At 36.9% G+C, this 13,270-nt stretch overlaps 1 protein-coding gene across 1 annotated transcript; it reads right to left on the bottom strand.

Moving 5' to 3' along the window:
• Positions 1 to 596: 596 nt before the first annotated feature.
• On the bottom strand, positions 597 to 12,340 carry LOC143892179 (uncharacterized). The gene is made up of 4 exons (XM_077396627.1): positions 11,976 to 12,340; positions 5,549 to 5,653; positions 1,492 to 1,548; positions 597 to 1,122 (listed from the first exon to the last, which is right to left on the bottom strand). Exons 1-4 carry the CDS (start codon positions 12,276 to 12,278, stop codon positions 793 to 795), a joined length of 795 nt encoding a protein of 264 aa, XP_077252742.1. The 5' UTR covers positions 12,279 to 12,340; the 3' UTR covers positions 597 to 792.
• Between the last annotated feature and the right edge of the window lie 930 nt (positions 12,341 to 13,270).

Genomic DNA, 13,270 nt, shown 5'->3' with positions numbered 1-13,270 from the left:
ATTAGGTAAGTAGAAATTGGGCTTTTCCACTATTTAATGTGCCTCCTTTTTTTTTTTACCATCAACACTCCTTTAATCTGTTGACCTGTGATTAAGCTCATAGTCACTGGAATCTTCCTAGTTGGATAGAAAGCTTACTTTTCCAAAAGCTTGCTTCCCAATAAGCTCATTTCGGAAGCTAAGTTCTTGTTTTCCAAATTTAGAAAGTGTCCTTACGTTTCCTCCATACTATAACCCTACTCTTTCTACACTTCTTTTTTGCTTCCAACTAGGCTAATTAAATATTTCATATTGATTTTCAATGACGCTTCCATTCTTTGTTACTTTCTTTAGAGCTTTTCGCTTTGTTACTTTCTTTGGAGCTTTCGCTTCTTGCATTTTCTCTTTCTCACATTCGCTTCCCACTCTGACAACAATATTAGATCCGCACACAGGAACATGTGAAATGTAGACCTGCTGACCTTGCAGAACTAGAAATCAACCGGCAAAGATAGCATTTTTTTTCCATAGTACTCCAAACCAATAACAGAGGAGTTTGTTTCAGTCATCAAATGAGGGTTTTCATCAAAGCACACCCATCTCACGTCAAAAGAAAATTTTGTCACAAACACTGCCTATATCAACAAATATATACAACAGTAACAAGTTCTTTATACCATTTTTCACAACAAAATATTTACACAAACCATTCAGGATGCCATATACACAGCCAAATTCAGATCCATCAAAGGCATTATGGCGCAATTATCTACACTGAAAACTAGTCAAGCAGTATATATGGTCATGACATACTTACCATACCGGAAATATCGGCCCTGTGCCACCCTCTTTCTCAGGATCAGGGATGCTTGAGTAACAGTACAGATGGTTTTCCAGCTCCCAACTCCAATCCTTATTCCTTGAGATGGTCATTCGAGGCCACCGATTTATCCTCACATAGTGCTCTCTGATTCTTCCATTGTCTATGAAGCTGGTAACGATCGAATAAGCGCATTCATGGCCACCCCAGACTTTGTCCTCGGGGTCCGCAGTTTGGGAGCCATCAGGATGAAAGTAGCGGCGCATGGGTGGACCCGTGTCCTTCCAAGAAGGATCCAGATCCCGCCAATATGCTGGAGCTGTCTGTAAGACAGATTGATGCATTCAAAAAGACTAATTTGGAATTGGTGAGCGAGAGCCAACTTATTTTGTAAAACCCAGTTGAAATAACAAACTTTCCAGAGTAAAAATAACAAAGGAATTCAAGAAGTCTATACAGGACAGCAAGTTTTACCAATATATGGAGACTGTTAATGGGAAATCCAACAAAAAGAAATTTATACAACTACACAAAGTTATTTCAAACTTCTCCCAGTTGCATCACCATACACGCCCTGACCCCACTACTTGATGGGGTCCCATCACGGATGGCCCATGGTATAAAATTCAACCTCCCCACCCTTACCCCAGTTTGAACAAAGCTCGATACATAGAGGAGTGAATAGAGCAAACCTTTTTAAAGCGAAATTCCCACATGTGATCGCAGAGGTCCTCCTTCATGATCCGGGTCTGAGAACAAGATACGTTTCGATACATTAAAAAATTTCTCTCCATGCAAGCTCAAACAAAAATAAGTTATCAGAACATGTTTCATAGTATCGATTTGAGAAATGACATTGGAAACAGTGCCAGCACTAGTACCTATCTTGTTCAAGTGCAATTTTATCATCCAAATATCAAAGGTAACTCTCACATTTGACAAAAAACTATAACTTTAATCAAACTTCCTCAGGAGACCCCCCTGTCAGTAACATAACAAGAGGGTCAATGAGGCAGTGCAATACCAGTAACTTAGGCATAGGTGGACATGCAGTTGTTCAATCAAACTACATGTGGCTCAATCAAAGCACTGGCGAAAGCCACGCGAGTTGACAGTTTTTTTTTTTTTTGAAAGGTAACAATTGATGGAGAAAAGAAGAGGTATTCATTTCAAGTGCCCAAAATGGATATTCTGATGACTCCTACTTCCCATCCAAGTGATGTAGCTGATTGGTACTAGAAGTGATTTTAGTTCTTGTAGGAATACTACTACACTAGACTTTTCAAGCGATGCAAATCCATCCATATAACAGTGACATAAATGTTGTGCTCCTAATTTTGTGGATTTTTATAGAATAATTTGGGGAAACTACCCATTCTCTCCTATTGATTACTCAATACAACTCTTAAGGCAACATCTAAGACATCAGATATAACTCTTATCTATGGATGCTACGAAATCTGGATTCTACAAAGGTAGGCCTAGTTTTCACTATACCAAATGTTTTTATTTAAAAAAAAATGTTTCTACACAATACACGAGAGGGATGAGGCATCACAAAGAGTATATACAGAAGAAACTCCCAAAATACTTACCCACTGCCCCACTAAGACTCCAACCTCACTTCTTCTGATAAATTTGAGTTAACAATCTCCACCTCTTCCTTGTCCGCAGCTTTAGCCAATCTGCTTGTTCATTTGCTGATCTCACTATATGTTGAAAATCTGGAGATATTTTAAGTATAGGTATCTAATTTCCGATATAATGGCTGATAATTTACAAGGACCTATCGCTTTGGTTTTTGCCCAGGCTACGACGTTTGCTGAATCGCTTTCAATGATTAAAGGACCCTTCACATAATTTCCAAACCATCTCAACCCCAGAAAAGTACTCTTGCCTCCGCTTCATTGGAGTCATAAACTCCTACTGGACCTGAGAAAGATAGAAGTGTGTGGCCGTCTGAATCATGAAATAATCCGCCAATACCCGTATGTCCAGGATTACCTATTGAACTTCCATCAAAATTCAGATAACCCATGGAGCCGAATTTAGGCAAGAGGTCTTGGACTTTCTCCTTATCTTCTCGTCAATTCTCCTCATGGTTGGCAAGGATCTGAACATCTTGCATCCCCTCGCAAGATTCTACACCATTTCATTATAGAAAATCAAGAAAACATCAAGATGACATCATGGGAGATTCAGATTTGCTACCATTTGTTCTTCTCTGCCGTGACATCGGAAATCCTCAATGATTTGGCCTAATTTTCTTCTTTAATTACATCTCTATAAGTGACATCTTCTCAGCTTTATTAATATTTCAGATTTGCTCAAAATTTTTTGCAAGTACTGATTGGATTTTACAAGAGTTTTAAGGGATTATCATTATCGGCTGATATCATTGTAAATGTGTGAAATTGAGAATCGGATCTGAGTGTTCTATAATCAAACTCCAGATCTGATCTTATAAACGTGAGATCCGAATTCACTTAGCTCACAGATCATTTGCTGCTAATATATGTTGCTGTCTTTCATTAAGGTCGTTGGTAACTGGTTCTTAAATTTAGCTGAATCTGAAATGGTGAGAACCTGTTTTATTTAAACCCGTCATTCAGATCTGTGTTCATTTCTGATCTGAAATAATTCAGAACTGGAACGCCTTCTACCTGAGAACCGAGAGCTGCAGTTTGAAGTTTTGTTAGTTTCAAGAGTCTTTTGTTGTTGAAATTTATGGAAGAGAGAGCTAGTGACCGAATGGATGCAGATTTCTGATGAAGATTTGTATAAGTTCTTTGGCTGTTGGATCTGCTTTGAAAGATCGGATCCAGACTTGTCCAGATTTGAACTTGTAGAGTGAAGAATTCCAATCTGCAAGGAATCTGAATTGAAAATACATCTAAGAGTGATCGTCCATCTTAAGTTTTTCCTGAAATTGAGCTCAGCTGAAACAAGTGAATTCGTGCCATAAATATAGCAGAATTCTGTTTAGTGAATGTGTGCAATTCTACTTTTCCATTGCTGCTTTCAGATCTACTTGATGCATCTGTTGTTTAATTTTGTTGATACACTCAATTATATCTGATATTCCTGTGAATAATCATAAAGAACAACTCAACTATTGTGTTGAATATTGCATGCTGAATGACAACAAGGGCTGAGCATGAATTGAATTCGATTGGGGATGTAGAATTGTGCTTGCTATTATGAATTTACATTTGGATCTGAAATGATACAGCTTGGATATGCTATAATTCTTAGTGGAATATCACCCTACTGTCAGTGAAGTCTCAAACCTGAGATAGAATTTTCCCAATCAACGGCATCAAATTGGTATCAGAGCAGGCTTGTAAAGTTTCTATTGGGTTGCCTTACCTGGGCCAGCATCAACTTTACAGATCTTTGTAGAACAGTTTGTGGGGCCTTATAAAGAAAATTGGATTGTTATTGCTGCCATACTTTGTTATTGACTGTTGGGGTTTAATTCTTTGTGGTTATTGAAGTTTCTTTGAAGGTTAACTTCCCATGGCTCCTAAAGGTGGTGAGGCAGATTGTATGACATCCATGCCAGAAAATACCTCAGAGACTGTTGATTGTGCAAGATTGATGGAAATCCTAGTGCAAAGTGCAAAGAGACAGGAAGAGTTGATGGTCAAAATCCAGAATTTAAATAATAAGGTAGATAGATTGAATTTTCAGCCACAAAGCCCTCGCCCTAGAACGGAACCAGACTTCCAAGAAGGGGAGTCAAGTGAGTCGGATGAGGAGTGGCTGCCAAGAAGATCAGCCCGAAGGTACAATTTCAAGACATGTGATGATCAAGATTGGAATCCAGCATCTAAATAGATATCCAGGAGTTCCACAGATGTTGAACTCTTGGATTGGTTAAATGTGGTTGAATAAGTGTTTGACCACAAGGATGTGTCTCGAGACAAACAAGTGCAGCTGTTCCTGGTACTACTACATATCCTAATCGGCCCAAAGACAAAATTCAGCACCTAGAACACTGGTTTCAATATATAACAATAGTGCAACCTTTCAGGCACGTGGGTCCCTGAAACGGACTAAGAAGCAGATAAACTTGAGGGATCCTTCTTTGAAGGAAATTTATCAAGGGAAGAGAACAATTTGAGTACAAAGACCAACAGTGTAAATAAAATGAAAGATCCATCGGGTGAAATTTCATTTTTAAAAATAAGGACAATCCATCCAATATGTTAGCAGAATAGACAAGACAAATTATGTTTTGGGTATAAAAAAGAATGCAATAAATGCAAAAGAATTGAAGTACCCATAAGATCTGATGCAATGATGCAGTGGCCCAACATTCACTAATTTGATTGACTTCCCTGATTTAGTCTTATGGAGCTGCAGATTCTTTCCATTTCTTATGATCCACGAGGTTTTTATAATCTACAAGCATAATTCCTTTTCTTCATTGGAAGTTTCTGATTCACCAGCTGTAGATACTGCTGATTTAGCAGAACTGATTTTGCTAAGCAAAGTTCCACATGCTCAAATATTACAATCATTGATTTAATAACATATCAACCGCATTAAGTATTACAGAATAAACTACCATCATTTTATTCTATCAAGAAATGGATCCAGAATAAACTACCATCATTTTATTCTATCAAGAAATGGATCTTTATGCAAAACATGGAATTATTTACTCCAGAAGGATTTATACAATCTTGGAAGGAAATCATGCAAGAGTCATCATAAGCCAGGTACAGTTCAACATTTACTTACACGTTTGCCATCCATTACGGAAAAGGAATATGCTGCCAACTTTGAGAGTCCCCGCACCATAGACAATCGAGGAATGTGTGCTTTGCCCACCAACAATTCCTCCAACTGCGGAAGAACGCAATGTTCAATTCTGTAGTTTAACAATGTTACCAGAGCACCTACTTATGGAGCTAAAAAAGAACAGGAAGAAATGCAACATTGCATGGTTCAAATACCTACTTCGAAATTAATATTTCACCGAGAATATACAAAACCAATATGAAGAGACATCCAAACAAAGTCCCGCAAAAGAATCTGCATTCATTCTCAACATTATCAATGTAGCAGCAGCATCTTTGGAACAGGATCACGCTATTCTCACAGTCAACATTAACCCATTAGCCCAATATCTTGATTTTAACCTAAACTATCTGATGGTTGATGAAACTAGTCAGAACTATCAGTTGTCAAATTTTAATCATCCAATATCGGTTGTATTTAAATGACAATGTTGAGAACTCCAAAGTCCAAACCACTTCTCAAGAGTCACGATCAAACAGCATTCATAGCATATATTAAAAGTATTATTATAGTTTAATTCAACTGAAGCTTCATTGGTTGTAATAGCTTCCAAAACAAAGCTGAGTTGCTAAACCAAAAGCTGAACGGTGGCACAACTTGAGCACTAAATGAAAGGGAGTACCATGCTCATACTCACTAGTCAAACAAGTTGCAGAGAAAATGGATAGCATGGTTGTATAGAACTGTATGCTAGTAAACAATCACAAATATTTGCCTCAGGAATTTCACGGGGACTGTATATCTCGGGAGATTTTAAATTCTGGATTTATATTGAGAAAAAACTGGAAAAATAGAATAATTAAAAAATATAAAAATATATAAGTTAAGAAAAATATAAAATAAAAATATCGTAAAATTATCGCTATGTTTTCATCATAAATAATAAAAATGAAAATATCGTGACATTTTTTAAATCTCGGGATTATTTCGGGATTTCGACGTTTTATCAAAATGTAGCAATAAAATCATGATATTTTGAAAAAGTCAGAAATGTCTGACTATGCTAGTAACATATTAACGAATAGGGGTTATAGATATGGAAGTTATGCCAGGCAAGCAGGAAAAATCTGCAAGTACAGACCAACAAGAAATATTTATGGCATACGGTGAGAGGTCTAATTTATCAAGATGAGGCATGACCATAAGATAGATGAGTCTCATGGTTTCAAAGAAGTGGACCACAGTTACAATTTACAAGCTATGATGCCTGGATACCTGTATAGGTTCGTTCCGACATGCTGCGATATCGATTCTCATACTCATATACTTAATTGCTATTTTTGTTAATCAAAATAACTACGATGTTTGAAACATATGACACTCTTTTCAAATTGCCAAATCATATTGAAATGTGCTCTTGAGTTGGGTGTCTTGAATTCAACCCAGTTGGGGTCCGAAATATTGTGTGCGAGCCGGATGCAGCCTGTTTACAGTTTGGCCCAGCCCGTTTTTAAGTGATTTTGGCCCGATAAGAGTAAGTTTTGGCCGGCCTTATATAAAAAGGTTTTAGGGATTATTTTCGTGTCTCATCTTTGAAGAGGGTTGAGAGCTCCAAAAGGGGGAAAAGAGTGTACTGGGGTTTCATGTGGGATTGGTGAGAGATATTGATCTTCTCTTGTTATCTCTTGATCTTATAGTGGATTTTCTCGTTGCCTCTGCCGTGGATGCAGGCTTTGCCGAACCACGTAAATCTGTGTCTTTGTGCGATTGCTTGTGTTTGTTCTTTCATTATGCTTTGCCATTGAAATCGTTGATCGCTATTTTAGAGGGGGTTTTCACAACATGTGCCTATAGGAGGCATAACTATATTTTGCAATTTTTTAATTTTTATTAATATAAAAGTATTTACTCGGGGAGTCGAGCTAATTCTCCCTATTCCCTCAAAACTTATTTCTCTTCTGTTCTCTTCTCCTCTTCATTTCTACATTTTTTTTTTTTTTTTTTTTGAATGGTAAGGCATTTTATTAAATGAGAGAAGTTAATAGCCATGCGACCGAGGTGGTCAGTACAAGAAGAAAATAGCTAGAAAAAGAAGGTGAGAAAAGGATGCCCTCAAGGGGGAAGAAAATCGAAAAACTCAAGACTCTCCCTGGCTACATCATCCCTTGCTAACCAATCGGCCCAAAAGTTAGCCGATCTTCTGACGTGGAGAAAAGTGATAATCCTGAATCTCTTCCATCCAATGAGAAAATCTCCACGGGTGGAGTCTCCCTCCACTTTCGTAAAATCGAGGTGGCTGCTATCAATTAACCTTTCCCCATGAGCACCACTCTAACCTCCACCCCATTTGAGTATGTGACCCATATAGGACCCCCGAGAAAGCCCGTCTCATTGCTCCACCCTCATATCTGAGGAGGCCTCCTACTCCTCCAAGCCCAAGGTTTCCCAAGATGGACTCATCAAAATTAAGTTTTAACTGATCCGAGCCATGAGGCTCCCATTCCAGCAAGGGGACCGAGGCCTGCTCGCTGCTAGCACATATTTCCTAAGAATTTATTCTTGGATACAGGTATGATTCATCCTAGTTTTCATATATGTCCACATTCTCGGTTGACGTGTCTCCTACTAACCTTGATTTTCTCATTGTTGTTTGCAAAGGTAAGTGTACTTGTACGCAACATCTTATATCTAATTTTGTTTGATATATGTCCATATCTCCTAATTACCGCTTTTTTTCTATCTTCTTTGTCTTCTGTATCTGTGCCTTCCAGTGTTGCATATGTTTTACCTCGTTTTAAATGGATGGATGCTGTGTACAAGGAGATGAGAACTCTAGAAAAAAAATGACACTTGGGAATTAGTGGACTTTCTTAGAGGATAGAAAATAGTGGGATGTAAATGGGTGTATACCGTAAAATGTAAGCAGAATGGATCGATCGACATGTTCAATGCTCGACTTGTGTCCAAAGGATATACACTGACTCATGGCATTGATTACCAGGAGACTTGCCCTGGTTGCCAAAATGAATTCCATCCGAGTAATATTTTCTGTTGCAGCAAACCTGGATTGATTTGTTCATCAACTAGACATCACAAATGCCTTTCTTCATTGGGATCTAGATGAAGAGGTCTATATTCAGTCTCCGCCAAAATTTCAATTTCCAGGTGCACAAGAAAAGGTATACAGGTTAAAGAAAGCACTTTATGGTCTCAAACAATCCCAACGGGCATGATTTGAGATGTTTAGTAGCATGGTAAAAAAGGCTAGATCCACCAAAGTTAAACTACAGCAACCCTGGACCAGGTGAGTCCCATGTTAGAATAAGAACCATCTAAGTGCCACCAATCCATTGCTTACAATTACACTCTCCGATGCAGATTGGGCAAGTGATCCAACCACTCGAATATCGACTACTGGATATTGCAAAATTTTCAGACAGCATTTAGTGTCGTGGAGTACTTGAAAACACCGTTTAAGAACTCCCTAGGTCAATCATAACTTGCCCGAGTCGACTGCATTTTATCTTGGTTGAATCCTCGCCCAAGTTTTGCCCTACCAAGTCAATCAAAACTCCTCTGACTCACTCAAGTTAATAAAATTTTGACCTTGTCAATCATTGACTCGCCCAATCTGCATTTACAACTTCTTCTTGTATAGCTTACCCATGACAATTAAGTTTTCAGCAAAGCTATCTTTTATCACTAGGATGTTCCTATGGTTATTGGCATGATGGCGACCTGGATTACTTAGGATTTAAACTTGACAAATCAGTGAATTTGAGTTAAAAAAAACCGTTGAACTGTTTCCCAATCAAAGCCACCAAGATAACCAATAAGGTCATAGTTCGTATGAAGGAAGATCTTTTCAGAAGCATTAGAGGCAACAATAGTACTAGAGAAGTAAGTTCCCATACTCAATCAATAATCACCACTAGGCTTCAAAGTAACAAAAGGGAAGGGACAACTGAATACATGATGTGATCCTCAGTCGAACCAGAACCTGTTGACTAGTATGGAAATAGGTGAGTTCATTTTGAGTGCGATTAAAATCAATTAGAGTAATGAATGTAGGTGTTCCTATGGTATACACTTTTGAAAATTCAATGGTACTGGCAAATTTCCTTGATGTGCACATAGAAAGGGAAAATCCATCTGAAGCCATTCGATATAATAGATTTGTATTGATGTTTCCCTCTTAGTAACCAAGATAAAGGCATTGCCCTTTTCAAGGGAGCATTATCAATCAAGTGATGTAGTTGGAAGGATAATCAATACAATAAACTCAACATTTGAACCAATACAATATAATTCTTACTGAAGCAATGAGTCCCCCAACTTCCACAAAAATATATTTAACTATTAAGAGACTATCAAGGAAAAAAATGGAGTAAAAGAGTGGCCATAGAGAAAGGTAATATAGACATATGGATCCCAATCAAACGAAATGAAATTAGCAAATAGCTACATAACCAAAAACTACATAATAGCAGGGTACAATTTCAGTGCCATCGTACGAAGGAATATAGGGAAAGGAATCTTAAACCAAAAGATAGAGGAGAAAGCCCACACTAAGAACAAAGAACTGAGACCAATAAATTAGCATGAAAAAGAACTTTCATAGAAAGCAAAGACAAATGACAAAACAATGGTACTTAAAACTAATATCACAAAATACACAAGGTCACTTAGTAAGAGATCAATCAGAACAATTGAAAGAGAACAGAAAAAAAGCATATGGGAATCAACCCAAACTCCAAAAATATGCAGAAAAGTAAACCTCCGTGTAATAAAAAATACAAGATTTTAAAAGGCCAAGAAAACAATAAAAAAATTTCATGGATCAGCAATTAAAGGCATAACAAGCGAATAAAAATGAAAACCTGAATGAGTATGAAACCAAACCAACGAAAATGCACGAAAATTCAACACCAGAACACCAAAACAAACGAAATATTAAGAAGGACCATAATCCAAAACCCAAAGATCACAAAACATTAAAAAACGGATAACTGAATAAATACAAACCGAGCAATACAAATACGAAACCCAAACTTTGTTATCAACCCAAATTCAGAACATACACAAAAAATAATATTCCTTTCCCAGGAAAATAAATAATAAAATAACATAAAACAAAAAGGAGCACCAATCCAGACCTACAAAAAAAAATCAAATATACTAGTCAATTACAAAGCAAGCAATACAAAAAAAAAGAAGCCAAATGGGTACAAAACAAAACTCAGAAAATGCACGAAATTTCAATTCCAAAACTACCAAAACAAAATAATAGAACAATAAAAGAGCATATGCACAAACCCTAGACCCAAACGAAAGAAAACGAACAAATAAAAGAGTAGTCCAATTCAAAGCTAGCAATACAATTAGCAGAACCAAATGGGTACCAAGCCAGATTCATAAAAATGCACGATAAAACTCAATTGTAAATCCACCGCTACAAAATAACAAAAGAAAAACTGCATAAAACCAAAGCCCAAGAACCCAACATTTTCTTCGAGAAAGAAGTACCACAGTACAAAGACAGGAATATCAACAGAAAACCAATTGATTATCAAACATACATGAAAATTTCAATCAGAACATTGCAGCTATATTTTTTCATTTCAAAAAAAAAATAAAAAATTCAATCAGAATTCCAACAAAAAAAGCACCACAATCATAACAAGAAAACGAACAAAAGAAGCAATAAAACCAAGTGGGCATCAGAGCGGTCGATCCTGCATCATAGTGCATCATAGCCTTCTACAATGACAATTTGTGGAGGACTTTATCAAAATTAGCATAGCGATCGAAGAAATGCGCAAAAGACGAGGAAAATTAAATCTCGAAAATTTTGTTATTTACAGAAGAGCAATAACAATTTGTGGAAGGCTTGAACAAAATCCGCATAGGGATCAAAGAAATGGGCAGAGACGAAGGAAAGTTAAATCTTAAAAATTTTGACACTCGGTAGAAAAAAATACAAAAATTAATGGTGACAAAGATGGTTTATTTATTTGAACACACTACCGAAGGGCATATTGATTTTGTTCAGTCATTCGATCATTCTGTCATTTCGATGTGGCTGCTGAAATATAAATGATTAAATAACACCAACCGCTTAAGCTTTTGGAGTAATAGGTTGTTTCACATGGAATCAGAGCTATTGTCTCACGATAGGTCCCGGGTTCAAACCCCAACAACTCCTTAATATTAAAAATTCATGTGTAGGCCAACCCAAAAAAGAGAGACCACACTCTTGTAAGAGCATAAATGATTAAATAAAACCAACTCAGACATGAAAAATCGTATTTCTTTCCAAGTAGCTGTTGGAATAAAATTGATGTAAGTGGTTGAACATAAATGAGAAGAATATAAGAAATGAAAAATCCAACACCAGCAATTCAAAAAAAAAAAAAAAAAAATTTACCTTGGTGCTCCAGAGCCTATCACTAGAAGCGACCTCGTGCCATCCACGAGAGACTAGAAGTGACTGTGCCACGCTGCGTGCCCCTAGGTGGCTCAAAATCATCATAAAAATGTCTGAACCAAACACTACAAGAGGATCCCTCACTTGAGAATCCTCTCCACCTTCTCTTTCACTTTCTCTTTCTCTTTCTTCCCCTTTCAATTTCTTTCTCTTTCTCTCCTTTTTCCTCATCATACCAAACACACTTCCTCCTTTGTCTTTGATTCCTGATTCCGGTGACAAAAAGAGAGAGCTCCGGACCATTTCCGACTCAATTCACCGGTTTTTCATAGCCCGGAATGTGAACATGGTTGAGGTTCCTGTTTTTTAATATATATATATGGTTTCTTTTCAAGACTGAGTGAATGTGACTGATTTACAGTTGGGTCTCAATAAGGAAAGTATTACAGTTATGCCACTTTGTCTTTTGTGGATTTGGTAATTACACAGTTCGATCCGGGAATAACTCTGCCAGAATCGTTAACTGAAATGAACAGGGGCATTTTTTTGTTAATGATATTCCCACTACCATGTTTTGATAATGAGACGAATTCACCTGGTCATTTATTATTTAACCAGCTGTCAAGAGCTTCTATAATTCAGCAAGTGACTTCTTCTCATCATCAAAACTTTGCAGTGCAGATATCATTGACCTTTTATTGTTATGAAATATTTATTAGAGGAATGCTAAAGTCAGGGGCGCATTTGTAAAAATAAGATGAAAGGGCGACCCTACTGGTTGCACATCACCAAAGTGCATTTAGTGTTCTTTGACTTTGTGCCATTAAAAAAATGTTATTTGATTTTGTGCAATTATAAATGCACTCTGGCGACGTGCAACTATATAGTTAACAAAATGTGATTCGGCAATAAAACGGGACGGCAAAAAATCAGAAAAAAAAAAAAATAGTAAAAAATGGGAACACAAAAACATTTATTTAAAATTTTGTAATTTACAAAATATAGTAGGGGTAAAGTTGGAAAGTTGGCCAAAAAAATCTTGTTTAATAGGTTTAAAACGCATTTCAAACATGTTTAAAATGTTTTCCTAAAAAAAATGGAGTGTTTTACTGTAAAAGTTTAAATGGAGTTTTAAACGGCAAACCATTAAAACGAGTTTTAAACATCATTATTTTGAAGAAAAAAAAAGTCTTTTTTGCTAACTATGCGTGCCGCCAATGGGGGGCGTCGTTCCATCTGTTTTTGTAAGGGCGCTCTTGAGTTTAGCATTCTTCTATTTATTAATATATTACAAC

Source organism: Tasmannia lanceolata, unplaced genomic scaffold (genome assembly GCF_043159265.1).
Source record: "Tasmannia lanceolata isolate RefF3 unplaced genomic scaffold, GAP_Taslan_0.1 ptg000015l, whole genome shotgun sequence".
NCBI classification, from domain to species: domain Eukaryota; kingdom Viridiplantae; phylum Streptophyta; class Magnoliopsida; order Canellales; family Winteraceae; genus Tasmannia; species Tasmannia lanceolata.
This window is presented reverse-complemented; position numbering and strand designations above follow the sequence as displayed.

Excerpts from the sequence above, each read along its gene's own strand:
- LOC143892179 (XM_077396627.1), bottom strand. The coding sequence starts at position 12,278 with ATGGTCCGGAGCTCTCTCTTTTTGTCACCGGAATCAGGAATCAAAGAC. Across the intron at positions 1,549-5,548 it reads CCGTAATGGATGGCAAACGT|ACCCGGATCATGAAGGAGGA; the intron begins GTAAGTAAATGT and ends TCTTGTTCTCAG. Across the intron at positions 1,123-1,491 it reads GGGAATTTCGCTTTAAAAAG|ACAGCTCCAGCATATTGGCG; the intron begins GTTTGCTCTATT and ends TCTGTCTTACAG.